This window comes from Tinamus guttatus, unplaced genomic scaffold (assembly GCF_059628265.1).
Source record: "Tinamus guttatus ecotype Peru unplaced genomic scaffold, ASM5962826v1 Tinamus_guttatus_pri_ptg000083l, whole genome shotgun sequence".
Taxonomy (NCBI): Eukaryota; Metazoa; Chordata; class Aves; order Tinamiformes; family Tinamidae; genus Tinamus; species Tinamus guttatus.
Genome location: NW_028288617.1, coordinates 1,863,560 through 1,876,348, shown reverse-complemented (window position 1 = coordinate 1,876,348; position 12,789 = coordinate 1,863,560). Strand labels below are relative to the sequence as shown.

The following is a 12,789-nucleotide window of genomic DNA, read 5'->3' as shown; positions in this document are numbered from 1 at the left end:
CTGACATGGAGCCCAGGAAGCTTGACACATGAACACACATTATTTTAGTCATGCCTCAAACACTGGGCAGAAAATAGGCTGAGATTAAGATGTTAACTGGGGCCCAGCTATAATATTCTCAGTACAAAGGTTCCACCGTATGACATCTTGGTGCCTTACTCGCTCCTTGCATGATTTTCTGAATTTGTTCAACATGAAGCAATTCAGTGGGCCAGTTCTTCTTTGTTTGCAGCAAGGTTGTCAACACAAGGTTGTATGGGATATCATAGCTAAAACACCTTGTTTCCGAGGCTCTGCTGGAATGATGCTGGCCGCCAAATTTTTGATTTTGAAGCTGGCCACCTAAAAACAGCACCCTGACAAGCAGCTGGTCTGAGCGCAGCGAGCAGAGGCCGTGGTGACAGCAAGCAGCGAGTTACAGCCGTGCTCCCTGGAAGGGCTTGCTGGGTGCAAGTCGCATTTCCTTCTCCTTCTCCTTCTGTAGCTGCGCTGGGAAGTGTGCAGGTCTCAGAGACCTGGGCAGTCCTGTGGGGTGCTCCTCCTCTGCATTCGCCTGTGAAGGAAGGAAGTGACAGCGACCGGACAGCTGAGGATTTGTCCAAGGTCACCTGGGTGTCTGCAGGGAGGAAGGGTTTAAACTGGGTTTTCCCAAAGCGTGATTAATTTCCTCACCACTGAGGAATTTTCTGCATGTGATGCCTGCCTGAATGACACTGTCTGACCTGGTCGTGGCTGCCTTCTCCTTCTTCCATGCCCTTGTTTGTGCCTTGTAGTGTCCTTTGCACCATATCCTTGCAGCCAAGCAGCATAATATTTGACAAATGGATGAAAGAGTCTAAAAGAAAATAGTGCAGTTCATTCATTTCTCAGGCTGTACAGGCTGCGGGGAACTACCAGCAGTAATCCCCGCTGAGCTTCATGTATGCAAGAGTGTAAAACCTTGTTTTGTTGTTGTAACATGAACGTTTATTGTCGAACTGTACAAATGACCACTGCAAACATACTATGGGCCTTTGTTTCTCCCCGCTCTGGAGCCACCTTATAGAATTTGCACATATCCAGTGCCTCAGATGGTATCTTCGTGGTGCCCAGTGTCTAAAATGCTACTTGCTCTTCCATTAATTATAAGAAAGTCTGCAATATTAGATCAGGTGTGGAGATATTTATAAGTAAGCCCAAGTGAGGCAGTTATTACCCTTCATTATATGAGATTCTGTCACCAGGCATTTTTTAAGGGCTCAAAAAATTATTTCAGAAAAATGTAATTTAGTTTAAAATCCATTGATGTTGGAATCCTTATAAGGATAGGGTGTCATTTTGAATATGAAGAAGAATGGCACTGATCATCATTGTCTTAGACGTCACTGTCATTTGATTTGTGTGGTGTGCTTTACATGGCAAATTAAATGTTGTTGTACCCATTTTACGGGTACAACTGAAGTACAAAGTCGTGAAAGCATATTTAATTGAAGCGAAAGGTAGATATTAAAAGTATTGGTATGTCTTCATAAACCAGATAAAATGGGTTGCTTTCTACTGTGGCTTAGCTATCTACGAAGTATTGAGATCCCTAATGATCCTTAAAATCTATGGATACAGTTAAACTGAGAGCTGTGAAAGGCATTATTTGTAGAGTGTGTTTTGTATACAGTTTATTTTCCATTTATTATCTTTTACTCTGTTATTCTTAGGTTGTAGGCACTTCTTTTATTCTTTCTTCCTCTGTCAAGCATGGAGAGACACACAGAAATGCTTAAGCTCAATGTTACCTGAATCTGCATGTTGAAGTGTTGAATATATGTCAAAATGTTGAAAATAGTTATTTCCAAACAATATTTTCTTCCTCCAAATACCTGTTTCGTATGCATTCCTCTGATTAAAAATGTTAGTTGCATTTATCCAGGGTGATGTAGCACATCTCACTTTTATTTGTTTAATCATAAGTACCCTTAATTTTATTAAGATCTCTAGCATGTTTAAATATTGGATTTAAGCCCTTTCTTATGGCAAATACTAGTGTTTGAATATGCTAACAGAAATGTTTTTCTACTCCTTGATGATAGAGTATTAATGTAATTGGTAAATCAGATGATATCTAGCACTTCATTGTAATTCCCTACTTTACATGTAAATTATATTTTGAAGCACTATCTTTTCTCAGTGGTGATTAATTGTTGAAATAAAGGGGTGGGAGAGATCGCTAGCTTGTTTTAAATGGTGCATTTTCCCCTTGGGAAAGATTAACTATGTATGACTTTGTTGAGGTTAGCAATTTGCAATGAATTGTGGAGTTGTCTGTAGAGAGCAATTTCTTTTTTTCAAAGGAGTGCTCACCAGGTAACATTACTCTATGTTTCTCTAAGGGAAATAAGTTCTTGTTATTTTTGTCTAAGACTGAGATGTAAGTTCCTTATTAGCATTTGAACTTACCTAAATCTGGGAGGCAAAACTCATCAATAATATGTTTGGTAGGCAGAGGAAAGACACAGGAAAGAAGAGAAGGTGGTTCCAAGACAGACCTTCATGCTGCACGTCCTTGTTTTGCATTTCTAAATTTCAGATGTCATGCAGTGCCCTGTGTTGACTCATCTCCGCCTGTTTGTGAAGCACCCTCAGCTGGTCTTTAGCATCTCTGCCTCCTTTTCCTGTTACTTTTTTCTTTTGGGCTATACATTGGATAGTCATGCTTTGGTTAATTTTGCTGGAAGTACTATTTGTTCACTCTGAGCCCCTGGAAGCAAGGGGTAAAATATCAGTGCAAACAATTGGGTTTCCATGTTGGAATCTAGGGGGAATTCTAGGGGGAAAACTGTATCAGTTTTGTATACGGAGGCAGTAGATGACACTTGCAAAATACATTAGGCTTAGTGGGGAAGTGCTGTTGTCTGGAAGCGCTGCTGCGTCTCCCTTAGTTAAGGGAATGCCGTAAGCTACTCCTTTATTTGGGACTTGGCCCTTGCTCTGCCCTCCTGTTTGAGCAGAGACATGACTGCGTATGCACCTTCTCAAAGTTATCTGGAGGAAAGGAAAATCAGGAGCAAGCGCAATGACATTTGAACTTGAATTAATTTAATTTGAACTAATTGAGCGTTCATATATATAAGTACGGTGGTTTTCCTTCATTCCCACATAGGAAATAGACAACTGAAAAAAAATGGTTGCAATTAGTGAGATGATAGGTTGATGCTGCTTCTTGTGCCAGTTAGCACATCCATTTGCGTAATGTGAACAGCAGGGCTTTTTTGCTAAAACGGTATATAAAACAGTTATTTGAACAGGGAGTGACAGTGAATGGAAACACTGCTTATTTTTCTGTGCTGTACATTATTGAAAAGGAGGCCTACGGCTGGTGGCATTTGATAGATAACCCTGTCAAAGGCTCAGGTTCAAAGACCATTAAAAAGTGGGTATAATCTCACCACTTCCTACATGAATGTTACAAATACGAGTAGAATCTGTTGGCCTGTTTTTCTTTGCCTGTTTTTTGACTATGTATTTCACAGCTTTGAAAGTACTTGGATGCCACAGTGAATGACATGAAATCAGTAAATCGAAAGAACAATTCGAATAGAAAAGTCACATTTTTTTATTTTTCTTCTTGAAATTGCAGCCACAGGAACAAGTCCTCAGGCTGGCCACAGCCTTCAGGGACCTGGAGCTTGAGCCAGGGAACATCTTATGGATGGGAGATGACGGCAAACAGAGATGGAAGAGACTACTTCCTCAAGTAAGTGGTGGTGTGAGCTTTTGCAACCACTAGATTCAGGCTTTATAACAGTGCTGCAGCACTGCTACTGACAATACTTTCCTTGGAATCCTAATATCAGCTTCAGTGTCACAAAGTTGATGTTGATGTATTTTGGTTTGTTGCACAGAGATAGCTTTGTCCATACTTTACTGCGCCTTGTTCTTTATAAAACTTTGTTTTGGTCCTTGATTATTCTTCATTTAGCCAAGAAAACAATGATATTATGAGGGCCTGTTATTCATTGAGGAATTACAGCAAATGTCATTAAAAAAAAATCTCTTGCTTAAAGAATAAGGCAAATGGCCGATTCTGACTGGGACTAATAACTCTCATCCATCTCTGCCATGTGAGCTCTTTTAGTTTGCCTAATAAGTTCATTATACTGGTAAAGGGAAAGTACATGTCTTGATCCTGTACAGCTTTTGTCTTTCGACTTCTTCTCATGATCCTTTCCAGGTTTCTCATGTTCCTCTAGCTCTGAAATTAAAAGTTTGTAAAATAAATGTCAATATGAATGATTTGATTATAAACAAAATTGGACTTTCTTTTCACAGTGAAAACCATGCAGAATTATTTCGAGTTACTTAAGTGGCTTGGATAAAATACAGTTTCATATCCTTGCAAATATTATTGCAGATTTGAAACCTGTTTGCTGAGGAGGGGTGGTAGTGAGTTAGCAGAACAGCATTTTCCAGCATTAGTTGCTTTTTACACCATTAGTTGCTTTAGCTTACATTTTATTTTAAGACCAGCATTATGATTTTACTCATGTGGAAAGTTGGAGGTTTATATTATTTATGTTCATCAGTCTGAATGCAAGGTCCTGCACCCGGGGAGGAATAACCCCAGACACCAGTACAGGCTGGGGACCGACCTTCTGGAGAGCAGCTCTGCAGAGAGGGACTTGGGTGTCCTGGTGGACGACAAGTTGACCATGAGGCAGCAGTGTGCCCTCGTGGCCAAGAAGGCCAATGGGATCCTGGGGTGCATTAAGAAGAGCGTCTCCAGCAGGTCGAGGGAGGTGATCCTGCCCCTCTACTCAGCCCTGGTGAGGCCGCATCTGGAGTATTGTGTCCAGTTCTGGGCTCCACAGTATAAGAGGGATGTGGAGCTGCTGGAGAGAGTCCAGCGCAGGGCCACAAGGATGATCAGGGGCCTGGAACATCTGCCCTATGAGGAGAGGCTGAGGGAGCTGGGCCTGTTCAGCCTGGAGAAGAGAAGGCTGAGAGGGGATCTAACCAGCGTCTATAAGTACCTCAAGGGAGGGAGTGAGGAGGATGGTGCTGGTCTCTTTTCACTGGTGGCCACCAACAGAGCTAGAGGTAATGGCCACAAACTGAAAGACCAAAAGTTCCACAGGAACTTAAGGAAAAATTTCTTAACAGTGAGGGTGACAGAGCACTGGAACAGGCTGCCCAGAGAGGTTGTGGAGTCTCCTTCTCTGGAGATCTTCAAAACCCGCTTGGACGCAGTCCTGTGCTCTAGGTGACCCTGTGTATGCAGGGGGGTTGGACTAGATGACCTCTAGACCAACCTTAAGCATTCTATGATTCTATGAAGATCCTGGGTGAGAACTGTAATCCTTTCTTGTAACAGCAAGAGGAGAAGGATCAACATTATTTCAAACCGACCATTTAAAGCCCTAAATTCACCCCAGATCCTTCTTCTGCAAAACTTGAATTGCGCTGTGTAAGAGGGAGGATCCCTTTTCCCCTCCTGTCTGACCCTCCTCGCTTGATCAGGGCATTCGCCTTGCCCGGCTAGGAGGGTCGTACCTGCTGGGAGGCACAGGAGGCAGGTTTGGAGCAGTGTGGTGACCTGCAGGCAACCATGGAAAGGATTCCAGGATTTAGGGAGATATTTAGACCTGTCCACTTTACGTGCACGGGATAATGACGGTTCAAAGGTGTTACATGCCTCCGCAAAGGCGTGTTTGTCATGCTGCGTATGTCTGTATGACATGGGGTCCAGTGCATGAAGCCAAAAGCCAGGCACTACATCAGTGTATTGGCATAGGTTTTCTGGCTGAAGCAATTAGCCTTGTCAAGAAGAATATATGAGCCTCACACATACTGTGTTAATGCAACTATGCTCCTTCTGTCACTCGAGTTAGTGGTGGTGTCGGCACCCCTAAAACCTGCGGAGGCAGAACTGGAAGCTGAGTAACAAGGCCGGCGGCTCTGCGTGCTGACCCCGGCTGCGGCAGGCCCGTGTCTGTGCCCGTGCTCCTGTCCGTGTCCGTGCCCGTGTCCGTGCTCGTGTCCGTGTCCGTGCTCGTGTCCGTGCCCGTGCTCGTGTCCGTGTCCGTGTCCGTGCTCGTGTCCGTGTCCGTGCTCGTGTCCGTGTCCGTGCCCGTGTCCGTGTCCGTGTCCGTGTTCGTGCGGGCGGTGAGCGCTCCGGCTGCGCCTGCCCTCCGCAGCACATCAGGAAAGGGCTCTTTGGCAGGGCTGAGACATGTTTGAACGGCAACACGAGCTTCTGAGGAGAGGCACCGCGTTCGATATCTCTGTCTCTCGCTGGTCGCATAATGGGATGCTGTATTTCCTGGGCGGCTATAAACAGCTGTGGCTTGCAGCACGCAGTGCATTAGGAGTCATTAATTTTGTAATTTGAGAACATTTTCTAACTTGGAATAGCTGACGATCATTTCGTTTATTTTCTGGATGGCCTTTTAGTACACTAAAGTGCCTTATCTTCTGACAGCTCTCCTAGATGTATAAAATTGAGGATATTGAATCAAGGAATATAATTTCATATCAAACAGTGCCAAATTATGCCTTAAGAAACGTTGCGGAGGGGATGTCTGTTTCATGGAGGGTTTTTCATGTGTGGTTGTTTTTATTTTCTTTTACCTTTCATGTTCTTATGAAGTGTTTGTCTCCAATTCTCTTTGGGACCTTAGTTTTGAAGCCTCTTTGGGACCTTCCTTCCATTTGTTTGCATGTAGATCTTTGCAGCTATAACAAAAAGTTGTCCATCTTTTCTGGGTGCTTCATCAATATTTTGTGAAGTTACATTATAGCGAAGGGATGCATTGCTTTTCTATTTGCTGAAATTAAATATATAAATCGTGTAAAATTAAATATATAAATGCAGCTGGAACTGATCAAGACTCAACTCCAGTGCTATCTACCTGATCCCTCCCATCAGCTTTATAAAACACATTTTAGAGTACAAAAGAAGAGGAAATGTTGGAACTCTGGGCCACTCTCCTAAGCCAGGTCATATCCAATCAGTTGCTGTATTTCTCTCTCAGCAAAAGCTTCTACCAGCTGTACTGGTCCCGTCATTTTAGAGTGGGTCTCTTTAGTGCTTTCTCTGATGATTCTTTAGAATTTTATAGAGCCAAACTGGCATCAGGATCAAGGAACAGCAGGACAAGGTTGCAGAATTTAGTGTGTTGATGAGATCTAAACTCTGGGTTGCAAAATGAATTCAATAAAAGATTAAGCAAAGCACGGTTTGCTGTAGTCCATTTTCAAGGTATCTAAGGTTTGTCTCATAGATAAGAATAAGTGTATTCTAACATTCTTCATATATATTTCTTTCGCTTCCTGTTTTTTAGGAGCCATCTTTTATTCTGTATTTATATATTACTTTTAGCATAATAGCTAAATAGATTTGGTCTACTAAATGCAATGTTTAGTTCTTTGCAAAACTTAGTAGTGTCAAAATGATGGAGTGAGAGCTCCCTACTCTTTGCAGAGGATAGTTTGAACTCTAAGGCATGGGTACAGCATTGCAGTCAGAGCACTCATGCTGCACGAGCACATTAAGCAAAGGGCGTTCGCGTTGTAGATGGATCATGGGACAGATATCTTCTACGTGCTTAGTATCTAGAAAAAGAGCCCCACTGTGTTATGAGGGCCAAAGATGTAGAAATTACTTCTACACTAGCATTGCAGTGAGGAGCTCCTTTGCAAAAGGAGATGTCTTTTCCTTTTTCTTTGCACCAGAAGAAGCCAAAGATGTAAAATCTCAGCTTTGTACTGTATCCTGTTTATTTGCAACTCAGTCTTGTTTTTAGCACTGACCAGAAGCTCCAAGGATAGCTAATACAGATCCAAGAATTTATCAGGCTTGCAGGGTCTCCTGGTTCTACCTGAGATTTTGGCATCAAATTTGTATCCCCTTAAATTATTTCATCCTGGTATGTTTCAGTTGTCTTACTGAAAGTAAAACTTTACTGATGTAAAGTTTTCTTAGTAAGGCTGTGTATATCCAAACTATCATAGTAACTAGAAAAATAATAGGCTGCTTTAAGAAGTGGAAAGAACGAGGGCTCTGAGGAAGGTGGCTTACGTAATTCTTTGGTATTTTGTGCCCAACTTTTTACCTGCTGGTGTCTCTGAGCAGTTTTGGATGTGAATTGAACAGTGCTACATATGTGCACATGACATGAGAATACTTACAGTACATCTTTTTGTAGCAAGTGTTTTAAAGAGCACAATATTGGCTATAAAAATGTACATCAGTCATGTCTCCAGAATAGAAATGCACATTAAACAAAATGATAATGTACCAGGATGCATAAAAAAGCGGCAACTTAGAAAATGGCATGTAACCGTGAAACCTACTCACCAGCTCTAATCTAACTACAGTTACTAGTGAATGATGCCCCTGGTTGCTTATAACATGCATGTGTTTAGTTTTGAGATGTCGATTTTCATTTTAGCAGAAAGACCAAGAAATGAATATGTCTAGTGATTCCTATTTCAAGGCATATAGTAGTTGTCCTTGCAGTGCCTATTACTTGTCCAAAGGAAAGTCCTCCTTAGCTTTCAAAATGGCTTCTCTTGCTAGCACTGATTTTACTCATAAATGAAACCAGTACCTAATTTTCTTTCTTTCATTCTTCACCTCTGGATTTTAGAAATTAGATAATGAGATGGTTGTTGACAGTTACGTCAATAGAGGAAGAAGAGAGATCAGCAAAATAGCTTGTCATATTGTCTCAGAGGCTTCCTATGGCTCTACAGTTTTCAAATTACATCATGCTGCAGGAGAAACAGCAATTCAAATCCTTCATTTGCTTTTGATTAAAGATGTATAAACCAGGTATTACCACGGTGAAATGCCCATGAGTTCTGTACAAGCAAATAAGATAATTCATAGCAACATTAACTACTTTTTACTTAAATAATTTGCTTAGTGCCATAAGTGCATATCCACTCAACTGCAAGTAGACATATTGTAATTTTGTGATTGTGGAATGAATAGAGAATCTTTATGTGAAATGAAAAGTAATTATATAGTGTCGGTGCAAGTGCTTTTAAGGAATGAATGTGAAGAGATGTTTATTCTTTCTACTGAAGCAAATTTAGTTTCTTTCAAATCTATGAAAGCCCTTGTGGCCTGAGTTAGTCAGTGGTAGCTTCCGTTGCCAGACAGCACTTTTGTAAAACTGTGAGAAGAACCTTTTACCAGGATGTTTTGAGATGTCACTATCAGTTCATTATCTCCCCTGTACAGCTGACACAACCGGGGTCATTTTGCAAACCTCTAAAATACTTTTCGTAAGTTTAGGCTATGGTAAACTTAAGTTCCAGAACTTCACCCATCCCCTTTTAGCTTGCCACTTTTTCTTCAAATAGCTTTATGAGATAAGTAATACATTTCAGTATGGGAGGATGGCAATCTAGTATTTTTTCAGCATATTTCTGTATAGCACAAGCAGTATTAAGCCAGACCTTCAATACAAAATAATTTGCAGCATATATTTAACTGCTTCATGTTTATTATATGCAGTATATAGTATGTGATTATATGAAATTTCTGTAACACTAATTAGAATACTAACATGAAGATTATTAAAAATCTATTTGATGTGACTGTAGGGCTTCAGACAGATGAAGCAAGGCAGTCTAATTTCATCCACAAAGGGTTTAGCTTTGCAGCACATGAAACTGGTTGCGAATGCCACAATCTATTTCCAATGTGTACATTTTTGCCATTTTCCTCCTATCAGCCTTGTTGCTCAAGTTATTGAGGGGAAATAAACTGGCAAACATTAATAAAAATCAGTCCCTTGAGAAAAGGAATGAATTTTCTGGCAGTTTAGCTCTCTTCTCTGCATGGTCACATAGCACTGAAGAATAATTTACGGTGGAAGAGACCCTTGGAAGTTAGGTGGTCCAGCCCTTTACTTACAGCAGGGCTCATGCCAAATGGTGAGCATCAGTGTTGATATGAGGGAAGCACTGGGAATATGCGACTGGTGTGAGAGCCGGGTTGCAAGAGGCTCGGATTGGGCTAAGCTGCTCTAGAGGTGCACCCTAAGGTGCAAGTCCAAGCAACATGTGTTGCTGTGGCAGACCTATCCTTTTTTGATTCCTATTCCTATTTGATTCCTAAGATATTAGGAGTTAGGCGCTTTGGTATTTTGGCTCTGGTTTCTATCATTCAAATAGAAGTCAAGGTCTGTGAAATCAGGATAAATGGAACAAAGGGTAACTCTTCCTATGTGGACTCAAAACATCAATGGCTCCAGTATGGTGCAGTTAAATATTTTACTCTCAAAATAAAATTTCAGAGCCATCTGCTAAGTTATTGCCAGATTTTTGTTTACAGGACATACTGTTGATCAAGTTCATTTTTAACTCTTCCTATTGCCTCGGATGAAATGACAGAATAAGTCTGTGGTATCAGTTTGATTTGCTCCCTATTTCACTCCAAGGACCTTGACCATCTGTACTTGATGCATATTAGTTTACTTCTGTGCTCCAGCCTGGAACAAACTGAGCAAGCTGCTGAGACCCCAGGCACGAAATAAAAGCAAGTTCATCCCAAGATCAAACTCTACAGCTTTACCGTTTGGCTTGAAATGGTCCCAGGTCAGCCCCTGGAACACACAGCAGAGCTCATAGAGACCTACTGCTCCAAAGTCCTTCCAAATTGTATCATACCATTATGACTTTGTTATTACACTAGCTGAAACGTGTCACAGCATATTTTGATATTGTGTGCCAGCTGTTGTTTTCTACCTGTGATTTAGTGTTAATTAACACTAAATTTTTTCTGACTTCTTCCAGATGTACATGGCAAACTTAATTCTTTCTTCTCTAATCTATGTGCTCTCTGGCACATAACATTATCAGTCTGAGTTTTGACATGTCAAATCATTAACTTTTGATAATCCTAAGTTATGAAAGTCTTGAATGCCAGTTTTTGTCCCATGCATAAACCACGGTAACATGGTTGCATTCATTAATAGCTAGTGTAGCATCCTAATACCTCAATGTATGGTATTTCTTTACAAAATAGTGAACCCTTAAGGGAATTCTGCTCTATACTCAAATACTTACCTAAATTCTCCTTTAGTAGTCGTCTTCTTGTTCTCTCACTGATTACTGCACTTAAACAGGAAACTCATTTATGTTTTCTGAAAATTGGGGTTCTCCTGTGTGTAGCAGGACCTTCTGTGTCCCTCCACTCCTCCCGCTGTCGTGTACCTGCAGCTCTCAGAACTTGCTAGCCCTGTGGAAGGACAGAACACAGTCATTGATGATATTAATGACATATCAATCAAGCATCCTGCTTATTAAGGGCCACTAATGTATACCAGATCCAAAAAGGAGGCTTACAACATACTAATCAGTTTATTTCAAAATAAATAAGCACATAAAGGGATCAGAGATTCTCCAAATCTGTATTAGTATCTCTAGCCTGATTCCAGCCTTGCGTCCATATGTTCCTCAGGATGTATATATCTATTGTTAGCTTAGTCCTTTCTCAGAGTATTTCCCTGGAGTTTGCTTTATTGGAAGATTCTGAAAATGGTCAAGGGATATAAAGGATATAAAGCCTTGACTGTAATTACAGTGTTGTTCATCTTCCAGGATCCTGAAAAAGCTGCTGCTGTTTGTACCTTAAAGTACATAAGGCTGTAATGAAAGTTGGAAGCCCGCAGGAACCACCTTTTACCCTGTAGATATGATGTTACATAGCAGTCCATTGGATGCATTACATTCCTTCATCTCTCAAGCATAGAAAAAAAAAGTGGATTAGGTTCACTGGAGGATTTATGTGGCATTCACAAACATATGAGCAGCTCCACTGCTGCTGTTTCATGCTCCTTCAATCAGGAGTGACAACACTTCTGTAGGATGTTAAAAAACAGAGGGTTCAAATCATTCCGATTTAGAATAGGGATATGAATGAAGAAGGTGACTTAGATCCCAGGATAGTGCCTTAAGCCAAAGGCTTTCTGTGATTTGCTTCTTTGGGCATCACCTCTCCCAGGTGAGTATCTGAATAAACAGGCCGTGGAAATCTGCTCCTCTGGCCCACTTATTCCCCATCCTTAAAAAGGACATCCAATGAAATTGAATGGCAATCAGTTTAACAATGATAAAAATAGTATAACCTATATAATTAGCAAATATCAGCCACAGGTTACGGTACAGCCTCGAAAGCTTAGTAGGGTTCAAAACAGGATGAGAAGTGCACATTTGTAGTGAGTCGTCTACCATTAAATTACATAGAATTAAAAGAAATTAGAGCAGATATAAACTCTTATGCTTCAGACAAGCGAGTCAGCTGCTGAGTGCCTAGGGCTAGGACGAAGCTTCCTGTATTAATCAGGTTATTCTATAATTACAACGTTTCTTGCACCTACCTCTGAAGCGGGTACTGACTCCTGTCAGAGGATACTGGACCAGGCGGACAGCAGCTCTGATCGGTATGGCGATTTTCGGGTTTTCTCTTTCTCTCTTTTTTCTTTCTTTCTTTTTTAACCCTCCTCACTCAGACTGTTCATGTGGATGGTATGGTGTTAGAGAAAGGGTGCGACTGTGTTTGTTGCAGGCTGCACACAAATTTGCTTTCGGTTGCTAATGGTTTGACCTGCTCAAGGACAGACTTGTTCAGTGGGAGGGGGAGTGGGAATAGACAAGAGGGATGCACAGCCCCGAGTGAGTGCTTAAAGGAGATCTGAATAATCAGAAATGGAAAGAAGGAAAACTGTTAAATAGCAAACTGTTTGTGCCAGTGGTCTGCCTAGGGCATATGCTGAAAAAGTATTGTTGAAGCAGTTGAACTTC

At 41.2% G+C, this 12,789-nt stretch overlaps 1 protein-coding gene across 2 annotated transcripts in view; it reads left to right on the top strand.

Annotated features, from left to right (window-relative positions):
* The window catches only part of FRMPD4 (FERM and PDZ domain containing 4), a 292,161-nt gene that overhangs the window by 170,914 nt on the left and 108,458 nt on the right, over nt 1-12,789 (top strand). For both annotated transcript variants that reach the window (XM_088520224.1, XM_088520223.1), the window contains exon 2: nt 3,611-3,727. In XM_088520224.1, coding sequence (XP_088376350.1) covers nt 3,611-3,727 — 117 coding nt within the window. The remainder of the gene's footprint in view (nt 1-3,610; nt 3,728-12,789) is intronic.